At 52.9% G+C, this 10,738-nt stretch overlaps 1 protein-coding gene across 1 annotated transcript; it reads left to right on the forward strand.

Moving 5' to 3' along the window:
• Positions 1-268: 268 nt before the first annotated feature.
• On the forward strand, positions 269-10,376 carry BAIAP2L2 (BAI1 associated protein 2 like 2). Its single transcript, XM_026039890.1, has 14 exons — positions 269-440; positions 1,330-1,405; positions 1,648-1,734; positions 2,465-2,526; positions 2,641-2,712; positions 3,488-3,604; positions 4,027-4,173; positions 4,614-4,754; positions 4,893-5,031; positions 5,638-5,860; positions 6,993-7,064; positions 7,403-7,583; positions 9,464-9,507; positions 10,270-10,376. Exons 1-14 carry the CDS (start codon positions 402-404, stop codon positions 10,343-10,345), a joined length of 1,476 nt encoding a protein of 491 aa, XP_025895675.1. The 5' UTR covers positions 269-401; the 3' UTR covers positions 10,346-10,376.
• Positions 10,377-10,738: the final 362 nt, after the last annotated feature.

The following is a 10,738-nucleotide window of genomic DNA, read 5'->3' on the forward strand; positions in this document are numbered from 1 at the left end:
GGCCGAGCAGCGCCGGAGCGCGGAGCCCCGAGGAGGCGGCGCTGGCAGGTGGCCGGCGCCGCGGGCGCTGGCACGGGCTGCGGGGTGGGGACTCGAGCAGCAATCAATAATTAAGGGGGGCGGTCACATGCCCRTGCTGGCTGTTGCAGGATTCCTCTCTCCACAGAGTCTGGTTACAGCCAGAGATCAAGTTCCAACCTCCCGGCTGGTGAATTATTAAACTCCATCGGTGCTCCGTTCCCTCCGTACCATGCTCGCGCCTTCCTGCTGTTGCGCCTTGCCACCAACGGACTTTTTCCATCCAGGCGGCACTGCGGGAGCAGGGTGCTCCGAGCCCGTGTAGCCCCGCGCACCCTCCTCTGCTCCCTGCTTCTGTGCGGGAGAGGGAAAACGCTTGGGACATGGAGCTGTCCTACAGATCCACCATCTCCATCTATAAGGTGAGTCCTGGCATCCAGGGCTGCTCCTGGCTGCCGAGGGGAGATGGRCGGTCAGGAGGAAGAGCTGTTTTCTGTGGAAGGATGCTGGGGGCGGATGGTGATGTTTGGATGCGGCCCGGAGCAGCCCTGGAGCTGTGTTTGGGAGCAGCCTTACGGCAGAGCCGGGAGGGCAGCTTGGATGGCCTGGACCCAGCACGTTTGGAAAGGGCAACGGGCCTGCGTTGCATGGACCAAGCAGGAGTCAAGCCAGTTGTTTTCCCCTGTGCAGGGAGCAACCGTATCTCACTGGCACTTCCCTGTGCAAATCTACGTTCCAGCAAGGCGGTAAGGTCTGGGAGAAGGCAGAATTCCCTCTTTGCTAGTCTCTACTGTCTGTCAAATGCCTGCTGTGTTGTAGGCAATAAATGCCTTTAATATGGCAGACAAAAGCTGAGATCCTAGTTCAGAACAGCCCAGCCCATCTCTTATCAAGCTCTTGAATCTGGTGATGCAGAAAACCCTAGCCCAGAAGACAACACTTTCATCCCTGGATAAGAAGTGTGGTCCATCGCCCAAGCAGGCTCAGGGGGAAAGGTTGCTCTCGCAGTTAAGCAAGGGGAGATGGAGCAGGCCTTGGAAGAAAGGCATCTTCAGGTGGTGGTTTGGCTCTCCAGCAGGCTACCTCCCCTCTGTCATTGCTTTGCTCCTGGCTGGAGAGGACTATGGGCAGCCAAAGGTCTTGSTTATCTCCAACATGGGGGCTGCATTTGCATGTAGCCAACTGTTGTCATGGCCAAGGAGCTCCCTGAGTTCCTGCTGGCCCCAGATGCCCCACAGCAGAAGGGCATCAGCTTGGGGAGGTCCATGCAGCACGGGAAAGACTGGGATTAACCTGCTTCTGCTTGGCCAGAGTATCCTGGATGAGTTCAACCCTGCGCTGGAGAACCTGGTGTACCTGGGGAACAACTACCTGCGTGCCTTCCACGGTGAGTGGTGTTCTGCGCGGCCCAGGGCCCTGTTGCTGAATCTGTCCTGGGCCTCCTCTGTGTATCAGACCGGTCTCCCCTTGCTTGCAGCTTGTCCTGAGCTGCTCTAATGCACTTCTCTTCTGCTCTAAGACCTGTTGTTGTTGTTAGGTGCAGTGGGGGAGAGATGGGGCGGCCCTGCCTTGTGGGGGCTGGTGAGGCTGAGAGGCTATATCCTTATCTCCCTGCTCCTCTACTTGCAGCGTTATCTGAAGCAGCTGAAGTCTATTTTAAAGCAATTGAGAAGATTGGGGAGCAAGCGCTGCAGAGCTCCACCTCGCACGTGCTGGGTAAGGGCCATCCCCTGCCCTGTGATGGGTTCTTTGGCATCGCTCCTTAGCTTCTCCATTTTCAGGTGTGTGTGTGGAGGGAAGAAGACATCCTCCACGTGGTCACCCACAGTGCCAGGCCCTCGTGGCCTTGGAAGGTCCCCTAAAGCCCAGCACTCCCCCAGTGATCAGTGACTGCACCCAGCTCCTTGGAAAGCACCTCAGGAGTGGAAGAAACCAGTTCAGCCTGCCCTGAGAGCTGAGRTTTTCTTAGAAGAACCATTTTCCTCCATGTTGCAGCTCTGAGGGAAAATCTTGAGAGTATGGACTGACAGAGTCCTCCTTAGGAGTCAATCACAATCCTATGGCCCCCATAGACCACCTTCCTGAGCCTGCAGCCCGCTGAAATGGCAGCTCAGATTCGAGGTGCTTGCATGCAGTGGTGCTGCACCCGCGTTCTGCAGCATGGCAAGAACTGTGCATTGCTCTTWGGGCTGTGGTGTTCCCATGTTGGCTGTACCTGAGATCTGGAGCTCAGTGCCATAGCCGAGCCCCAGCGGGGATGACTACAAGCTTGTTGGGGTGCAGAGAGCAGAGCGCTGCAATATCTGTTGGACTTTCACACCTGTATATCAGGCTGTTGAATCTCCTGCTGCTGGCATGGTCCCTAACGGCCACTTTGCTCCACCTCTGTGGGAGCACAAGGAAGCGACTGGGATTTTTATACCCTCTTCTCTCYCTTCCCCTGAAGGTGAAATTCTGATGCAGATGTCCAACACACACAGACTCCTGAACTCCGATTTGGACGTTGTGGTGAGTGTCTTTCTTGGGAGCTGATGCAGGTGGGGAAGAGAAGAATGTCATGACCCACAGCTTGCCAGCGTTTGTCCAGGTTGCCCCATTGTCTGCCCTCTTTGCCTCTTCCAGACTCGGACCTTCCATGTGGACTTGCTGCAGCACATGGAGAAGAACACCAAAATGGATGTGCAGTTCATTAGTGTGAGTGATGAACTCCCCTCCTCAGCCCAGCTTGTTTCTTCCTCCCCTCAACCCCACAGCTCTCACTTGAGGTCCTGAGAGGCTTTCCCAGCTTTCTAGAGCAAGGGTTGGTGGGGGAAGAGCTTCTCTGCCTCTGCCCTCATGGGCCACACAGCCCTGCTCTGTTCTTCGTGTGGTGGGAATTGCGCAGTGCTTCAGTGGGGCTGAGGCACTTGGCACACTGATCCTAGGGCTTCTGACCTTTCCATCCCGCAGCTCTGCCTGAGTTTGGGTCCTCCTGTACRTTGGCTTGTGCTGTGGTGGCCATACTGGCCCTGCTGGTGTGAAGTATCACAGAGAGAGAGGCCTGGGGCTTGTTCCCAGTGCGGCAAAAACTGAGATCTTGTTCTTGCTCCTTAAACTTGATGTTCATCAGCACTGTAAAACTATTCAAAGTAAAGAAGGAAAATAAAGGGGCTGGACTTTTTTTCTGTTTTTTTTTTTTTTTTTCCTTTTTTTCACAGAATCATAAAACGGTTAAGGTTGGAAGGGACCTCTGGAGACAATCTAGTCCAAACCCCTGAACCCCCTTCATTTAATGCCTCCCTAAAAGCAGACCCAACCCGAACTTCTTGGAAAACTTCTTTTGGAAGTTGGAACTTCTTCCAAGAAGTTCGGGTTGGGTCTGCTTTTAGGGAGGCATTAAATGTTCAATCACCCATCACAGCGGAGCCARCTCTCTGTCACAGCCAGCCTGGGCCCTGGTTCCTCACTGTGCCTGGTTTCTTCCYGGCAGGAGAGCCAAAAGCAGTACGAGCTGGAGTACCGGCATAGAGCTGCCAACCTGGAGAAGTGCATGACAGAGCTGTGGAGAATGGAGAGGGCCCGTGACAAAAATACACGGGAAATGAAGGTGAGTCGTGACTGTYGTAAGGGTAGTGAGAAATGAATCTGATTATTCTGCTAGAGCTAGGGCTGATTTCTGAGCAGCCTCATCCTTCTTTGGAAGCCAATGGATTTTGGTCACAAAGTTCAAAAGGCTGGGTTTTCCTGGAAAGGAGGAACCTCCATTCCTGCAGCATGCTGTTGACCTGTGGAACTCATTTGTGTAGGATCTGCCAAGCCTTTACCTTGTTTAGCAAACCCAAATGTGCAAGGACTGATCCTTTAGGCTCTCTCCTGGCCCTGCCGCGCTGCTCGAGCACTGTGAGCAGATTRGGAAGCTGGCAGACGTGACCACCCCTTTCAATCCTTCCCTTCCTGCGTGCCTAGCTGAGCCCACTGACAGATTTCTGCTGACCTCTCCCTCCCTCTCCTTTTCCCCCTGTGGCCCAGGAGAACGTGATCCAATTGCGCTTGGAGATGCAGACATTCATGTCCGAGAGCCAGAGAGCTGCTGAACTGGAAGAGAAACGCAGATACCGCTTCCTGGCTGAAAAGCACCAGTTGCTCTCCAACACCCTGCTCCAGTTCTACAGCAGGGTATGGCCTTGGCGCCCGGCGGGTCAGAGGGGACAGGCAGGCAGGAGGACCCTGGGGCTGGGCAGCTCTGTGGCTGAAGGGAGAGATTGAGCATGGACTGGGCAGCAAACTGCTGCATTTCTTGCTGTGGAGCCTAGGCTGAYTGTCCCGGGCTGTGGGAGAGGAGGCTGGGGCCAATGGAGGGGAGGGCAATGACTGGGTTTGCAGGGGGCTAGCTGAGTGTGTGAGTGATGGGAGAGGAGGGGTGATGCAGGCATTTGTGGCAGCAAGCCATCTTTGGGACCGYAGAGTCTTTACTGAAGGGTAGCGTGCTGGACCTCCCCACAAACCTAACTGGAGAAACACATGGTCCCTAATTTAACACATGTCAGCCCTTGGCTCCCTCTGCAGCTGTTCTGCCCCAGGCMTTCAATCACCACCTCCTTCCCTCTCTCCGCCAGGCCCGCAGCATGGTCCAGGCCAAGGTGCCGCAGTGGAAGGAGCAGCTGGAGGCCACACGCAACCCCGCCGGCAGCCTCCTCAGCGCTTCCCACAGCCAGGGCTACTCGTCGGGCCGCCTCACTCCCACGCACCTCGACACGGTGAGGAGCAGGCAGAGAGCCCCCACACACGGGCAGTGAGGCCCGAGCTCCCCCTGCTCAGCTGCAAGGYACAGGGCAGGCCCGGCCCTTGGGACAGGGCCTACATACTTTTCATCTGACCTCCTCTCCTTCCAACAGCCCCAGAGACCCCTTGAAGATTTTGTGTCTCCCGTGGTTGGGAGTAGATCCAGTGTCTACTCTCAGGAGCCTTCAGAAATGAGACTGTCTCCTCAACTAGATCCCGCCAGGCAGCTCCTGCAAAGGACACCTTCGGTCGGTAAGACCCATGTTAATCAGGAGCAGCCTCTCTGTAAACAGCCTTGGTTGGGTTTGGGAAGGATCACAGCTCTCCATCAGACTGCTGAGGCACTGACCAAAGTGGGGATACTGAGTTCAACCCTTCAGAGCAAAGTCCATCCAGGACAACGCCAGGTTCCCCAGCTGGGCGTGTGAAAGGTGGAGAGCCCACAGATGTGCAGCCTTCAAGGTTCCCTGGACCAGGATGGCTGGCTCGCAGTGGAGTTTCCTTTTGGAAATGTCTGTTGCCTCTCACTAAATTAARCATAATGACCCATATTCCCAGCTGCTCTAGCAGGGCCAGGAAGCAGGCCGTCCACCAGGCACCACAGCAAGCGGTGCCCGTGCCCTGGATGCTTGGCTAGAGAAGGTGTAATGCAAAGCAAGTGGTTTTCAGCACGAGTTATTTTCTTTTGCAAGACTGATATTTAACCATCTGTGCCCTGCTTTCTCCCCCAAGAGAAAGCCTGTAGAATATCCTGTAGATCAATTACTAGATCAGGGGTGTGATGGTCCCTTCCAAGCAGCGTGAACCGTGCAGGAGAATGCTGAGCTTCAGCCAGACCCATCTGATGCTTCCCCTCAGGTTTGCTCCCTACCGGCCGCACGTCCCGCTCTGGTTCCTTTGGGGAAGGTAGCAGCAGTGAAGGCAGGAAGAGAAGCAACCCGGTGAGAGTACAGGCTATCGTGCCCCATGCAACGGGTACCAACAGGACCCTGCTGCGGTTTGACCTCGGCGATGTCATCATGGTGCTCATCCCAGAAGCGCAGAATGGCTGGCTCTACGGCAAGCTCGAAGGCTCATCCATGTAGGTGACTTCTGTGCTCTAAATTGTCCCAGCAGGCTTCAACACGACYGTGTTGAAAGGAGACCTCAACACGAAATGGTCTCCTTTCTGCCCTGCCAGCGAGGCCCGTGTCGCTGTGTCACRCTCAGCATTTCTGCTGTGCCATGACCATCTCGAGGTGGTTGACTCTGTGAGCCAAGGAGAGGTGGTGGGGTCRGGCAAAAGCAGGACGTGCTGCCTGAGAAGGCCACATGAAGGCTAGGTAGGAAAGTCAGCAACCCAGTGACCCCCCTCCAGTGTTCTGTGACTAAGTGATTACTGTCATGGGACCCAGCTCAGGGCCGTGTCCTGCTGGAGTTACCTGAGAGGCCTGCTGCTTCTCATTCACACGTCAGCTGCTGCTGCACCCTCCAGCACAGGCACTGCATGGAAACTACTGCACCCAGCATTTACTAAATTACTCCACAGCTATGCAGCCGGCCAGCACCTCTCTGCCAATCCTGCTCTTTCTGAGCACCATGGTCTGCAGTGAAGTTAGTGAAGTTCACACACTTGGATGCAAGATGAACAAGAGCAATCTTTTTCTTTTTCTTTTTCTTTTTTTTTTTTTTGAGGATTTCTATGGTGAAGCTGCCTTGCACTTCAACAATCTTCCCAATCTTCCTTGTGTTCTGGGCTTGAGTCCCTTACGATTGCTTACAGTGAGAGTGTCTCTCCCTGGACTGTGCTAATGTTGATTCCAGAAGCAGTGATCTTGCCCAACCCCTATGATAAGGAAACCTGCTCCAAGTATGTGTAGAAAGCCTTAAAGGAGGTGAGAGAAAGGCTAAGCTAGCAATCAATGGGAGATTTGCCCAATCTGTCTTGCTGATCAGATATCTCTGTGTTTGATTATTGGGAGTCCAAGCGCTGAAAGTGATGCTATCTGCTAGACACAGGACAAAGGTCTTGATGGCTTCTCAAGGACTGTCTTTTCAGYCTGAACTCTATCCAGGGTGAAATGCTTAGCGCTGAAACATTGCCACACGTTGTGGCTGTAGCAGCAGCACAGATGATGTGTAGGATGGGTGTAGATCAGTAAGATGCACAGCTGGATCTGAAGAACCACAAAGGTTGCCTGGAGGTCATTTTCTTCTCTCTTTTTGTGGTCTAGATGTGGCTGGTTCCCTGAAACTTATGCCAAGCCTCTGGAGGATATAAGGGACTCGGAGGAGCCAGCTACCAGGTAATGGATTAACTGGCCAGGGGGAAATTGAAATGCTTCCTTGCTGGTCTGTCACCTCAGTGGAGTGCTTGTGGGGGTTGTGCCTGCCTGGTGGAGAGTTACAGCGTATCAGCATTTGGATACGCTCTTGTAGGCCATGCCCCTAGACATCTCACAGGTTCACCCAAGATGACTCCACCAACATGGGCACTATCATCTTAAAGGCTTTTGCTGCTGGGTCCATCCAAGTCTCTTCAGAGAGGTCACATAGCAACAAACCATGGCTAGCACCGATGCTGACTGTCATTCCCTGCTCTACTTTGACYCTCTCCTCTACTTTGTCTTCTCTTCTTGTTCAGGTCCTTCCCCCTCCGAAGCAGTCACAGTATGGATGACATCCTGGACCGTCCCAGCACTCCTTCCTCTAGCAATTACTGGCCAACCAGTGCCCAGGCCCATTTGCCGAGCCCACCTCCCACCTCAGCGGGTACCAGCAGTCACCAGAGCAGGRTGGCAACCCCAGTTGGGTCACATTCGAAGGTGAGTGTGGGAAGGGTGCCCAGTGTGTGTGACGAGGGACATATCCTTCCATCAGTRCCGACTTTCATCCTCCAAGGCACACCTCTTCCATGTAGACCTGCTGAAAAGAAAAAATGACTTCTAAATGTTGCTGTTTGCTCTCCTTCCCTCTGAGTTAARGGGTTCTGTTAGCACTGCTCTTGCTGGCCTTTCTCACCCAATCTGTGCCCCTGTTCTGGTGTCCCTTGACAATCAGCATCACCTTAGTAGATGCTCAGTGCCTGGCTGTCCTCCCCTGAGGACTGGTTTTGTGCCTGTAGCCTTCTTATTTCTCTCTCTTTTTGCTCACCAGGGGCCCTCCAGTTCACTCCTTTTCTCCATGACCTCCCAGCCTGATTTCTGGTGGCTCCGGGGCAGCACCTCTTTCTGCTAATAGTAGGACCATGGAATGATCAGGCTGGCCTGGGAGAGGGTGACCAGCTAACAGAGATGCCATCCTTCTCCCCTCAGAGACTGGAAAGAGGCCTTGCAGGACAGCTCTTCCAAGTTCAAACAAGGGCTGCATTGGGTTGTGTGAAGGCAGCAAGGATGGGAAGGAGACTGGCTCTGAGCTATGCCTATATGCAAACATCCAAGAGAGAAGGAATTATTATCAAAGCTGCTTTGAAGTCTTAGGTGGGAACAGGCAGCCTCCAGACCAGTCCTTACTAATGGTATATTAGGTAGGAAACCCTTGACTATCACTGCTGCCAGTCCTGGGATATTAACTGGTCAAAGAGGAGGACATGAGAGAAAGCAAAAATGTTACTTCTCAGTCTGTAAAAGGCTGAGCAGGGTGCCAGACTTGCTCACTGGTTCCAAGTTAGTGCGAAGTTGGAAGCATCTGTATGTCTAAGAACAGGGCTAAGAAATGCAACATTTAATATTATTTTTCTTTTTACATCTTGCGCTGTGGTTTCAGGAGGCCTTGGGCTGTAAAACATGGGGGCCTTCTAGATCAGTAGTGACTTTCTAGGTCACTGGTAACCTTCTGGCCCCAGAAGCAAGCTGTAGGGTTAGATTTAGGTATTAGCAATGAGGTGTGTGGAGCCTGCAGAATACAGTGAGAGAGCAATTTAATCTCATCAAAGGTTTGGAAAGTCTGAGCTTTGCTCTGCTCTTCTGTCCAAGACAACCTCCAGTTTAGCTGTTGGACTTCCCAAAAGGAATAAAAGTAGCCACACATGACCTTGTGTGCTACCATCTACAAAGCTGAAGTTTCAACACATCATGACAACTGTCTGTGATTTCTYACCACATTCTGGCCAAGGATAAAGGACCACAGGGCTGAGCTTGTCAGGTTGGTCCACACTGGAGCAACATGTGGTGCAGAGTAGGGTATTTGTGCAGTGTAGCACTGCAGTTCGTAGATGACAGGAAGCCAGTGAGGGCACTGAGGATGAACTCGTTACCAGGGTGTGTGTGCAGTGTGAGGGGGGCATCTCTGGCTGTGCTGGCAAGTTGAAATGTAGCTCAGACTGCCTTTGTTTGCTGTGCTCTTCAGACATGACACTTTTGTGATCTGGAGCAACTCCTTTCTTCTCCAAKGCAGAGGGAAATGTCCTAGGGGAAGAGGGAGACTGTACTGTAGGAGCTCCCCCACCACAGAACTCAAGGCATTCGTTATCTGCAGCTGTGGATTGTGAGATTACACAAAGTGTGAGTGAATAAGGAGTCAGAGCCCTTTTAAGAGGACTTGGGCTCCTAACTCACTCAGGTATTTTGTAAAACCTTCCTCCATGTGTGCAGTGTCTCCTACCCAGTTTTTGTCTCTCCCTTCTCTTCCACATATCAGATCATTCACTGTTGCCTTTTTGGCTTTATTTGTTTATATATCTATTTATTTTTATTTGTTTCTACAGCAGAAATCAGGAGTGTGGGACCAGCCCCCCGAACTCTTCCCACGGTAAGTCAGGCATGGGATTGAGCTCTGGGGTGAGCAGATATGGGGGGAATCATTGCTATTTTTATTTAAACTGTTGGATTACCAAATGTGGGAAGAAAGGGAAAGGTCTGGAGGAAAATCAGTTTCCATCTTTTAGGACAGGAGGGCAAGCTAGGGCATTCTAGCATCTGCTGGCTGTTAAGGCATTCTCTGACCACCAGTACCAAGAGGTAGGAAAATCCCAAGATGGGCAGACCTGCAAGCTCCTTCATTCTGGAAGAGCCAGAATAGCAGCTCACAGCCTGAGCATCAACCAAATTTATTTTTTACAGCTCTGCCTACTTGAAAAAGGCCGAGGGCAACTAAGGTCTTGATGAATCAGGTCTATAGATATGAGACTTGCCATAAATTTCCAGTTTCCTTTCTCTCTGCAGCCAGGTTCATGTCTCCATGTTTCCAAAATGGTGCTGTGGCCTCTTTCTGCTCTCTCACTTCTCATTTGGAAGATGAGGGGCCAGAAGTGTACTGAGTGCTACTGCAAGGGACACCTTTATGCTGTTGTCCCTTCCTCATGATATGGCCACCCCAGAGGAAGGGCAAGGAGCCACCTGGAGCTTGTATCAGAGTGTGTTAATGAGGAAAAACGCACACTTGGCAACTAACTTGAATGCCCATTCTTGGCATGGAGGTGGCAGGCAAGCAGGACTAACTGCTTGGTTGGCAGGTCCCCTGAATGGTCTTTGCAGATTTCCTAATGGTTGCCTATTTCCTTTCCCCTTTCAGGGGCACCAACCCGTTTGCCACAGTCAAGCTGCGCCCCACAGTCACCAACGACCGCTCGGCACCCATCATCCAATGAAGCAGGGCTGCGGACAGCAGAGAAGCGAGCAGGGAAGTGGACAGCGGAGAGTGACCTGCCGTGAGCCCGGCTGGACAGCAGCTTAGTGCTGCCACTCACCGAGTGGCCTCTCTCTTCGCCTCCCTGGCCCCTTGGACACAGGGCTGCCTCTYGCCTGACTGTCTGGCTTGCTTTAGCCAGCAAGAGGCCCTTGCTGCTCTTTGGATTGCCCTCCCCTGTGTGATGTTATTGTACCTGAGTGGAAGAAATTTGATGTTACTGGTGCTGGTGGCCCAAGAGAGGGGGATGATGGAGGTCTGGGAGCTGGAGGGACATAGGSGTAAGATCGCCTGTTATGATCATGGGGCAGCGCCTGCAGGAAGGCAGCGACAAAGCTTTGCTTGCCCTGCTGTG

Source organism: Nothoprocta perdicaria, unplaced genomic scaffold (genome assembly GCF_003342845.1).
Source record: "Nothoprocta perdicaria isolate Ctin4 unplaced genomic scaffold, notPer1 scaffold_244, whole genome shotgun sequence".
Lineage (NCBI taxonomy): Eukaryota > Metazoa > Chordata > Aves > Tinamiformes > Tinamidae > Nothoprocta > Nothoprocta perdicaria.